Source organism: Camelus ferus, chromosome 26, assembly GCF_009834535.1.
Source record: "Camelus ferus isolate YT-003-E chromosome 26, BCGSAC_Cfer_1.0, whole genome shotgun sequence".
Lineage (NCBI taxonomy): Eukaryota > Metazoa > Chordata > Mammalia > Artiodactyla > Camelidae > Camelus > Camelus ferus.
The window spans coordinates 8,003,953-8,016,208 of record NC_045721.1 but is presented as its reverse complement, the minus strand read 5'-3'; the positions used below and the strand labels follow the sequence as shown (position 1 = coordinate 8,016,208).

General features: G+C 38.0%; 1 protein-coding gene across 11 annotated transcripts in view; it reads left to right on the top strand.

Moving 5' to 3' along the window:
- Positions 1–12,256, top strand: part of NRG1 (neuregulin 1) — a 201,379-nt gene that overhangs the window by 169,200 nt on the left and 19,923 nt on the right. For 6 of the 11 annotated variants that reach the window (XM_032468476.1, XM_032468479.1, XM_032468478.1 and 3 more), the window contains one exon: positions 5,881–5,939. In XM_032468476.1, coding sequence (XP_032324367.1) covers positions 5,881–5,939 — 59 coding nt within the window. Of the gene's footprint in view, positions 1–5,235; positions 5,304–5,880; positions 6,444–12,256 lie in introns of those variants that run through there. The other 5 variants (XM_032468484.1, XM_032468483.1, XM_032468477.1 and 2 more) reach the window with 3 other exon arrangements.

Below are 12,256 nucleotides of genomic sequence, written 5' to 3'. Positions count from 1 at the left end.
ATTTTCTGTAATGATGCTGAAGAAGGCATTCCCTTGAGGAAACAAATGCTTCTGGCAAATGATACCATAAAGAATGCTAAATTAGAAAAGCACAGAGCATGCTCAAGAAATTTCACTCCACGGTAGAAAACAGCGCAAAGTTCGTCTTGGAAACAGGCAGACTAACAGTAACAACCCATCTGGGAAAGAATAATCTACAACGCAGATACTCAGCCAGTGAGTGGGCGAGCTGCAGTCAGAATCCTGAGCAAAAGGGTGAGAGAAGTCAGCCCCTGCAATCTGAGAGTGTAGAAAAACAGACCAGCCCCATCTGCCCTCGTGTGTACACCGCCAGCTCTGGTTCTCGGAGGAAGAGCAAAAGGCCTTAACGCCTGACACTTAAACTCGCCAGGAGTCCCCAGTATGTACGTGCTGGCATGTCCATTACTTGAAATTTGTAAGCATGGGTAGCAAAGAAATTATTTCTGATGTTGCACAGTATGAAGGAAATACCCCAACTTGTATAGAGGTAGAGGGGAAAGACAATAGGGACTCTTCTTTTTTTGGACAATTGTCTAAAAAATTGTCCAAATATTCCATTGTGAAGTGGTGACTAGAGAGAGGAGATACCAGATGTAGACCTGTTTCTCTTCTGCCTGACCAAGGGAGGGCCTGATGGAAATTAATGAAGCCAAGAAATAAAGAAAGGACGAGAAAGGATGTCTAAGGATGGTTTATAAATTGACAATAAATTTGCAAAACCACAAGTCCATTTATAATGGTTTATAAAATTAGCAAACCCTAAATAAGCAGAAATTTCTTGGGGTTCCGAAAGCATCTTTGAATATGTCTAGTGTCTCCACCAAAAAGATGGAAAATAATTTATGCAATTAGAAGGTTAAAAAGTACACCAGGCACTAAACTGATTCTCAAAATACATGCATGTATGATCAAAGACATAGTAAACACATCAGGATATCCACCGTGTATTAAGGTTATTGTTAAGAACAGTTTTTATTTTACTGATGCTGTGCAGAAGTCTTGGTTACTAGATTATACGGCTTGATTGAGTCCTAGGTAAAATGGTATTTCAGTAACAGGATTTAAATTTGAGGTAATAGACGTCTGTTAGAGAGTTATAGAGTCTTTTCCAAATTCCAAACACAATGCTAAATGTTTTTGTTTAGGGGAGGGCGCCTGTGAAGGGAATACTGGGGGCTCCTATAAAAAAAAAAAGTGTTTGGAAGTCTACAGAGAGAAGGCAGTTTGTCACTAACTATAAAAATAAAAACCAAAAGTTCAAAACTGACCTGTACTTGGCAAATCAGTTGACTGCATGGAAGTCTCTCTGACACAATTCTTTATGGGACACTGGGGTCTGGTCTTCTCTTGGGTTCAGTTTAACAGACGTTTTATGAGAGTCCTTTATGAGCCAGGGAGTGTGCTAAACATTAGAGACAAGACATGATCAGAATGCGGTCACTGTCCTGCAGAGAGAATCACAAACAGCTAAGTAAGGGCAGAAAAAGATCAGGGCAGAGGGGCAGTGTGACAGCGGAAAGCAGTCCCTCACCCAGGGCGTGGAGGGGGCGGGTGGGGAGGTGACAGGCAGGGAGGAGTTAGTTTGAAAAGGTGATGCTTCAGTTCAGACAAAACTGTCTGGGAATTTTTATCTCATTAAGAACAAATATAGAGTAACTTTTAAAAATCGTATAAAATAAAAAAATTTAAGTCAGAAAAAGGAAAAACCCTAGGCAATACAAGCCATAGTTCAGTGATTTAGTGAAAGAGAAAACACATGTAAATACCAAAACTTTTAGAAGTGGAAAAAAATTAACTGTATGGAAATAAAAAAAAAAACATTAGTTCATATGTTTGAAGTTAATGCGATACTAACAACAAAATGGAGTCAATAAATATGTTGTGGTGTCAATTTTTAAAAATAGAACAAATATAGAACAAAGATTGTTTATCATGTTAAAAGCAAATACTAAATCTTTTTTTTTTTTAATGCTTTCCATCCTCTATCAGGGAAAGAAACAGTATATATAGTTTTGAAGTTATGACAGGGGTTCCATTACTATTCAAAAAGATTCTTCTAAGACATAAAATTCTTGGAATGTGCTCAGACTCATGCCAAATATTGTTCAGAGTCAGATTAAATCTACCGTACTCTTATCTCTGCTGAAAGTGGTAGATTGGATGCTTAACATACACTTAAAAAAAAAAAAATACAATGCTAATAGAGAAATACGTGAGAAGCCAGTCTCCTATTCTTTTAGAAGTAATTCCATAGAATTTAATCAGAGCCTGTGGATCCGGTGAGTTTTCATTTGCATATGCCTTTTCTACACAGTCAGTGCAGCCTGCAGTTTGCTTATGCAGAAACTTGTTTCCCCTTTCTTCCATTTGATTTGGCAACAACTCTGTGTGTCCACAAAAGTTACATGATGACTTGTTGCCAATGAACCCTTGAATTGCTTAGGAACAGGTAGTTGAAATTTGTTTTGCCTCCATGATTGTCTTAAGAATCCATTCTATCAGAAATGTTTTTTTTAAAAGTTCTTGAGTCCTCCCCGACTGGTAGTACATTCAGAAGAAATGATGTCGGGGTTGCTGTACAGTGATTTCGTGTGTGAGGGCGACTCCCAGAACCTTTGCGGTAAAAAGAAACCTTGAATCGTCACTTAGTCAAATCCTTGCAATTTCATCACTGAGGAAAACAGAGCCCAGTGAAGCCAAATGGGCTTCTCACCTCCAAGCAGCAAGATTCGGTGATGCCAGGATGGAGGGCCTTGGCATCCATCTCCCAAGGTGTCAGGGTCCCTGACATCCTAAACTTTAGTGTAAATGCAGATCTCTTAAGGATCTGGTTAACATGTGGGTTCTTATTCAGTAGTTCTGGACTGGGGCCTGAGAGTCCAGGACACGCTGGTGCTGTTGGTCCTTGGACCCCACATTGAATATGTATAAGGCTTTACACTAAGACGATTCATCTGAGTGAAGATAAACGTAAGCGAAAAGATACTTCTGGTTCAGATAGAGCTGATGATTCCAGAAAGGATTGGCGCACTTTAAGCAGATCTAGTGTTACTGCACCAAACAGTCTATCTCATCTTGTGATACAGATAAGCCAGCATCTCATCATGCTGGTTTCCTAGGAGATATCGTTTTAGAAGTTCACACTAATTAGAAAATTGATAGGGTAAGGTTTTCGAGCCCTTTCATCTAGTTGTCCTGTGCCCTCTGATCTCAAAAGTGTCACGTAAGATGCATAAATGGCAATTTTTCTAGTAAATGAGTTTCTTTTAAGGGACTCATGATTCCTCAGCTGTTTGTTAATTTCATGGCCCTTAAATAAGTGAATTTCTTGCCTCTGATGGTTCTCTCTCCCTCCCTCTCTCTCTCTCTCTCACACACACACACATGCCCCATATTCACATATTTTATATTATATTCTTTGTGTGAAGCAAGTGGATTATTATGTGATCAATGTAAGAATTTTAACTTTTATCAAGAATGCAAACAGGTAAGATGAAGTGGTCATTATAGATGTAGCCTTAATTCTGGCATCACCTACTTAATTATAGTGTATGTCTAGATGGATTTACAGTCCTGGTTGAGAAACAGATGTACAGATAAAAATCCCATATACTTCAAAAATTATTATGTCAAATGACTTGTTAACGGAAAACAGGTTTCCTTGTGTTTTTCCTGTGTTACCTGGGAAGACATTCTTATTGAAGCAGGTAGACTGACATCTTCATGAGAAATGACCCAGCCTCACAGGCTATAGTTCTTATTTCTGTGTTTCCTCAAGTAGCTCTTTCTCTCTAGTCATTGCTGCAAAAATATTCTAAACAAAAATAACCAGTTCATTTATCCAAAAAATGTTTTGAAGAATTTTTTTAAAAACCATATCAATACGAGATGTTTGCGGTTAAGCTTACTGACATTATTGTTAATGATCATAATTACACTTTGCTTACACAAGTACTCATGGGGCTGGAAATCTGAACGTGCTAGTGTCTATTCTCTCAAGCCACTCTTACCAAATCACTGGATAACACTTTCTTGGCATTGAATTTGGCTTTAAGGGAAATGAAAAAAAAAATCAATCTTTTATTAGTAAAAATGAATAGTTTTATTCACATCTCTTTGATGCCAGGAGAAGAAAGGGTTGTATGTAAATCACGAGGTCTGCACATGGTGGTTACGATATAGATGAGCTATTAATGATAACCACGGCTGTGGGTGCTGGGCGTCTATAGGAAGTGTATTTGTGTCCTAGAACCTTTCAATGACCCTATTTACTAGAGTATGATATTGCGTAAAATGAATCCAGCCTGAAATTCTTCAGTTACTGGAGGGACTGCAACAAAAAGAACAGTTATAAAGGACTTCCACGTTTAGGCCCAGCCCCATTACAAGACCTTAAGAACAATATTCTACCAAGATTCTGGAATTTTGATAGGCAAATGTAGGGGAGTGAGTAAAATGTCAACTTTATATAATTTCAAAATAGTTTACCTTAAGCGCAAAATGACATTTACTAAATACCACTGTGGAAGAATAACTTTAAAATTTTTTTTAATGTGTTTGATGTGGGATAGTTGGATGAAATTTGTACTGATAAAAATGTGCCTCTTTCTGTCTTTCACCATTAAAAACGAAACCTAATCTGTGGTATCTTAAGGGAAAAAAATAAACAGAGAATGCAGTTTTTCTTGTCAGTAATCACTGGTGTGCCAAAGTGCTTGATTTCTGTTGCAGTTTGATGATTTAGCTTATAACGTATAAAAATACCGATGAAACTAAATACAAAATTATGTTTACAGCAGAAAAAGCTCAGGATCATTTAAATCTTAAAAGATTATGGACTGAACCATGCAAGCTCTTAACTAAAACCAGTGTTTTAACAGAGTAAGAGTCAGTGATCAGTGGCAAATAAGGAAATGTCAAAGGGAAACTGACTTAGCTGCCCAGACCTTGCCACCCCAGTTCAACTTTTCAGCCTCACTCTAGTTAAATTGCAGTTAACTGATCTTACGAAGACTGAAGCAAACAACAACAGAAACATACACCCCACAGTTTTCGCGGTTCACGGTTTTCTAAATGTTTTGTCTTTTCCTTTTCTCTACGTTGCTCAGCCACCAGGTCATTTGTAGGACTTTCATATTCTGTAGGAGGAAATTTGCCAGGCTGAAAGTTCAGTGTCTTTAGCATTCGATTGCTTATTACATTTTTACCCTCTAGGTGCCAACCTGGATTCACTGGAGCAAGATGTACTGAGAATGTGCCCATGAAAGTCCAAAACCAAGAAAGTATGTTAAAATAATCTGAAATTTGCTTTCTCCCCCAAACTACAGCAACAATCACTACCTCTTGGTGCTTTTACAGCTCAGTGGTGACTGATTCCTTTTGTTCTAATTATGGTTTAACCACTCAGGGCATAATCCCATTCCATATGACCTTGTTTAATTGTCTCTCAGCACGGAGACCCCAGAGGTCATCGTGAACCCACTGGGACGGTCAGTGATGCTGGCGATGGTGGTGGGCAGGCCCCTCCAAAAAAACCCTTCTAACCTTTGGGACCAGTGCTATCAAATGGAAAACCTAGATGAAGAAAACGTCCCCTTTCATTTTAAGTGGCTCCCTTTAAGAGAAAGCAGTCACTTAAAATGCTGGGACCTTTCTGGGTTTTTTGTCCAAATGTTGAACCCTTTGGGGGAGATGCCAGAGTCTGGAAGCCATGATTAGGACAAAGACTCAGTTCCTGAGGGTGAACTCACCAAGTTCAGTCAAATGAACACTGAAGGAGCTTCTTTCTAGCATATATTCACCTCTTCTCTTTTTCTCTGTTTTTTTTTCTACCATTGTTTTTTTTGTTTCTTCTCTCAGGTGCCCCAATGAGTTTACTGGTGATCGCTGCCAAAACTACGTAATGGCCAGCTTCTACAGTACGTCCACTCCCTTTCTGTCTCTGCCTGAGTAGGAGCATGTTCAGTTGGTGCTGCTTTCTTGTCACTGCATCTTCCCTCAGATCTCACCTAGAGCTAGGTGCATTGACCGGGTCTAACACTGACTGCCTCTGCCTGTCGCATGAGACCGTTAACAAGAGTGATTGTATGACTTCTCTGCTCATGACTAGTTGAACTAGCTCTGAGACAGACAAATAGGTGTGTGAGGCCCCGGATGCTCCTGAAATGGATCTGGAATCACGTGACACCACACGATAGCCTATATCACCCAGTGCGATCATAATAAAGGCCTTTAAAAGTCTCACTTTCATTGATAAAAAAAATAATAAAATCATTCTGCTGAACAGTCCATCTTCTTTAGAACCATGACCACATCCTGAAAAGGGATGTTTGCTAAGTTGTAACCAATACGCACCTGAAATGATGGTAAGTTCATTTCGGTTCAGAATGTGTTCTCTGTAACAAATAAACAGAATAAAAAGAGTTCAGGTGTTTCTCTTCATTAACCAAACAGTTTGCATTTAAATTTTTTTTTAAAAAAGCACTGATTAAGGAAATGAAAAACAAGCATTTCACAGCCAATGAGACAGTCTGGCTTCTATTTACGTTGCTTAGGAAACCAGTGATCCAGGTCTAGTTTAACGATCATTTATTTATGTTATGCTAGTCTCAATAAGAATTTTAGAAACATTTGTTTTTTAAAAATATTTATTGGTTGCTTTGAAACCTAACAGTTCACTGCTAGACGTATATTTTAAAATGAGAACTGGGAAATCCTGATTTCTGTGGCTTCATGAAATTTTGACCATCTTTCCTAAAAGAGCCAATTCACAGTGTATATAATTGTACGGATAAATGAACTATGAATCTGTCCTTCTTTTGTGAACTGGGACTATAGTTTTTAATTCCGGAGCTTTCAAAGCATTATATTTAAAATGGATTCCATATAGATATCCATTTAGATCAAAGGTTGACAATTTTTTTTTCCTGTAAAGGATCAGATAGTAAATACTTCTGAGTTTGCAGACGACCCCGTCATTGTCACAGCTACAGAACCTCTGTCGTTAGCACAAAAGCAGTCATGAACAATGCATGACCTGACAAGCATGGCTGTGTGCTATTGAAACTTTATTTTCAAAAGCATCATAAAGGATTTGTCAACCTCCAATTCAAATATGTCAATTGCTCGCCCTGAAAAATAATTTCACATAGCCTGTTAGGGTATAAATTCATGGAACACAAGAAGCAGTGATAGAAATTGGTCATTTGGGGGACCCTAAAGAATGAGAGATTTATCCTTATTTGTATGCATTACAAAGAATAAGATTCTGTTCCTCAGGTTAACGGTCATGGAAGAATAAATTCTATAGATGAATAAATCTCATATGCATTATGGGGAGATTAGACCCACATATTCAATCATTTTTTTTACTGAGGTGGTATTTATTAACAAGGGCTGCATATCAAAGATTCTGTTATAATGTCCTGTTGTGAAAAAATTGATAAATTGGCATTGCTAAATTTTCAAACACAGTCTCCCCTTTCTTCAGGTTCTTGAAATACTATGCATTTAGTGGACAGAATTTTTCTCGTTATAGCTATAATTTTTTTTAAAGATAGGCAAGATGGAAAGTAAAAATTGAAGGGAAATAAAATTTTACTTAATATAGTAAAGCCATTCCTTTTAGACATGTGTATTTGTATTCAAATAACGTAGATTTAGCAAATCCATGTGACTGTATAAATACAATACAATTATAGTATAGAATGGAATGAAAATTCTGAACATGTGCATTATAAGTATAATGTTTGGAGTAACATTGTGCACTGAAGGCCATGTTGGAGCTCCCAGGTAGAGAAAAGCATGAAAAAAATGAAGCTATTTCCCCAAATAATAATACAGTTAGATCTGACAATAGTAACCCGAGAAAATATTCTCAACTTCTCTTTTAGATCAATTTCTCTTCCGGAAGATATAATTTTAAAGTAGCCACTATGTGTTTAATCCGAATGTGATTCCTTGAATAAATTCTTTAGTAAAACTTTCAGCGACACTTTTGGAAGACATCCAAAAAAGCAGCATTCATGTTTAACCTGATTTAACAAAGATTAATAGGAAGCACATTTATAAACAAAATCTTCAAGGACTGTACGTCATTGCTGCCTCATGTCTGAAAAAGCAAGAGCTCCCAGTCAGAAACTGCTTTCCAACAGTGTCTTGCCCAGAGTTGATTTGCTAACTTCCCTATCTAAAATTCTCAATTTTGATTTCTGCAAACCTTCACACAGAAGTCAGGAAAATAAATTCTCGCTGCTCGGAGAACTTTACATTCGAGTAGCAATGAGGGCTGCACAAAAGATCACGTGTTGCCACTGTGGTCATGTTTCAAATTTATTTGTTTGTTTGCATTCATAAAGTTTGAAACGCATCAGGTAAATTTTTAAAGAAAAGGTATCCCCCAGCTTCGAAGAGAAACCAAACCCCATTTTCAGAGGAAGAAGCACATTCTAAAAGAATGTCCTATCTTTTTAAATGCTTAATAAAATGTAACTTACATTATTAGGATTTAATGCAATTTTTCTGGTCAAGATGTCCTATGAGGCATTTATTGATCTATAAAGACTGCTTTAAAATATAAACAAAAGGAACACATGTATATTGTATAGATCTTTCTTTGGGGGGGGGAGTAATTAGGTTTATTTATTTTTTTTTTTAATGGAGATACTGGGATCGAACCCAGGACCTCATGCATGCTAGGCACGTGCTCTACCACTGAGCTGCACCCTCCCCTCTTTTATAGGACTTTCTTGAAGGCCACCTTTTGCGTTGAAATAAAACATATTTATAACACTTTCTAGGAAAATATTGTCGAGGTTAGTCAGCTTCAAATTTGACCCCTCTTGATACAAAATTCCTACCTGAAAGGATTATGTTCATTATTGTGTGTGTGTCTGTGTGCATGTGTGTATGCAGACAATTGATAATCGATTTATAGACTTCATAGAGAGGGGGAAAAGGCCTCAGAAGTAGTTACAGGCAGCGTAGAGCACTTAGTCATACATAAACTAACATATAACAGGAAGAAATTATAGAAAAGCCCAAATAATAATATTCTGAAAAACTGCAATTTTGGAACTTGTAGGCATATTCTCAGAATGATTAAAACTTGGGTAGCGTTAGAAGTGTTCGCTAACATAGGGTACTAGGGCATAAATTATTTGTGTTGCTTTTTCTAAATGTTCTAAGAACCCACTGAAGTTATTCATTTATTTATCAAACGTGTACCTTGCTGAAAGTAGAATAAAGACCCCCTCAATCTGTGACAGAATTATCGTTAACTCCGACTGAGTGTTAGTGAGATTTTTCTGTGTGCGTTTTTGTGGATGTGCCCACGAGCACATGGAAACGTGGAAGGAAGGAGAAAGTTCCTATTATGTTTCGGAAAGCTGAGTGGCAATGTGGATTGGTATATGTGAAAAAAAAAGTATCTACATTTGTAAAGGTAAGTGGAAAATTAAAAGTCAGATGCTAAATTGGTCCCATTTAGAAACGGCATTGATAGGACCCCTTTAGAAATCACAGAGGTGCAGAAAGCCAAGATGACATAATATCTTTGAGATTATTTGCGTAAGGAGACCCAAGATGTTAAGGAATAAAATGCTGAATGTCTTCAAATTTTAACAAAAATTATAATTGCCTGCATGAATAATTCTGATACAAGAAAATTCTCTTCTCGTTCTTTTCTCTAATGCAATTGAAAATTTAAATTAACCTCCAGGCTCGTCAGTTTTCCTCAAACAATGATAAAATCCTACAGCAAAGGATTAGCTAGTCAATATTTAATAGTTTCTGAAGACTCTCTTAGTTTTAAATTAATTTTTTATATTGCTTGCTGCACAGCAGGAAATCACATGTAAGAAAGGAAACTAAATAGTTTACAGTAACCTTCGTGTTTTTGAATTATTAATTTAATTTGAAAAATGGAGTGGCTAGGCAGAAGTTCAATAGGAAACGTCTGGTACGCAATGAGCCTAAGCCAACATTAGATTAAATAGGACAGATAGAAAGTAATAACCTCTTCAGAAAATGAAAAGTGTTTGTGGATTCTGCTTTTCTGGACTCGCAATGAAAGAAATGTGGCCACCAATAGTAAAAATAAATTAGAGCCCTGTTTGCTCCAGATCTAGTATGAATGATGCGTGTCTCCTCTGCCTGGTGCCTTGTTAGGGCTTACGGCCAGAAGAGATTCCAGTTTTAAGTACCAATTTCCCTTTGAATTATTTGAAATTGGAGCTGCCTGATATGAATGACTTCCCATGAAATGAAATTAGAGTTAGGCTCACAGACTCACCTATAAAACTGTAAATGCAGTAATATGTATGCATGAGCATGCTACTAATTTTATTGAAGACTTAACCAAGCTTCCTACGCAACTAATATAGATAATTAGCAGTGTTCACGTAGGCATGGAATAACGATTCTCTTCTCTGGAAAGAGTTTTTGTAGATATCTCTTGATGTTAACCCTTAAACTATTACTGACGTAGGAGGGAAAGGCAAGAGATGGAGGGGGTTCTAGGGAGAAAAATTAAGTCACATCCTCATGGAAATGTGTAAGGAAATTTATTACCACTTCTTCAGAAAATGAATTTTTGTACCTTGATGTTCCAAAGTTTGCATGAAGGAAACAAATGGGGGTAGGGGAGGATTGTTAGTTTGTCAAATTGAGTGTTGCACAGAGGCAAAAGAAATTTGTTTGAATTGGAATAAATTGTTATTTTGCTGTGAACATTGTGCAACCAAAATCACTCAACATCCTCTGACTCTTAATTTATGAAAAATATAGGTTATTTGCCTGAGTACCCTGGACCCAAGGCAAAGGGAACTCTCTATTATATAAAGTGCCCCTTTATCATTGTTATTTCAATGTACTATCTGATATATATATATATATATATATTCTTTTTTCTTAATCTGGGAAACTTCCATTTCCTTAAGAGGTGGGAAGTTTTTAAAGTCTAAATGCTCGATGTATCCCAGGAGCTTTCAGAGTTTTGGGGGCCGTGAAATTAATTAAAAGTAAATCTGCATGTCATGCAGGAAGTAGCCCAGAGTGAATCTCCAGGTATGTCTGTTCTCCAAACTGGTAAACCCCTCTGCCATTGGCTGACATCCTTCATGGCCCCTTTATTCCACAGGGTCACCCTGTGAGGTGTGTGTCAGCTTTTTAAGCATTTTTCAATGGGAAATTAACTTGTCCAAAGTCACTGTGCAGGTAAATGGCAGAGAAAGGACCTGAAACCAGGATGATTCCAAATGCCCTTACCTCTTCCATTCCCATGTTAATATGAGGAGCTTTGCCCAAGCCCAAACTGGCACTTTTGAAAGAGAAATACCCCTCCACCTCATGTTTTCAAACACGAGGAGTTTGCTTTGCCGCACTTTGCGACCGGCCTGGCACCTCTCTAATCAGCAACCAAAGGAGGAAATATGGACCCCGGAACCCTTCTCTTTTCATTCTGGTCCCTCCCTCCCACCTGCCTCTCCACCTCACATGCACAGATGAGGAAGTCCTGAAAGGCCCCACGTGATGAAATTTGATGGAAGGGTTTTTGTTTCAAGGATGCAAAGTGTCATTTCCAGAGGGGTTTTTGTTTTTGTTTCTAATTTGCCCCATTTCTTCACTTGAGCCTGTGCAGGGTCTGCTGGTCCTGCAACCCCAGTGCCTCCGCAGTCCGGTCTGCCAGGACTGTGGGCGGTGGGCACGCATCTTTGAGTCCCCTTCCCTGGGCAGCCCTGCAGGTTCCTGTGCCTGTCAGCTCTCGTCTGGACATTGGAGCTCAGCCCTGTGGAGTGATCATCTAATTGACTCTCAGTGATTTAAGGAAGCAGTAAATTAAAATTAAAGTAAATTAAAGACTACAGGAATTGCCTCCTCCCCACCTCCTTTTTTTTTTTTTTTTTTTTTTTAACAGTTTGAAAAAGTGAGGCATTCAGAGCTGTCCTAAGGCAGACAGGAATTATACAGAAAACTAGGAGCAGCCTCCAGAGCCCCAGTGCCCTGTCTGGCTTTTTGAGCAGAAGTGTTTATTACATGTCATGAGACATGTGGAGTGGTGGAGAGTGTGGAAGATCTGGAAAAAAGGAGATAGATTTTTTTTTAAATAAATAACTAAAGCAATAAGAAATATGAAAGCATAGCTAACCACAAACAGTGAAAGGTACAAATCCAACGTGATGAAATTGTCCAACCAAATGACTATCCTCTTGGCTTCACCTCCTGGCTCTGCCACTGT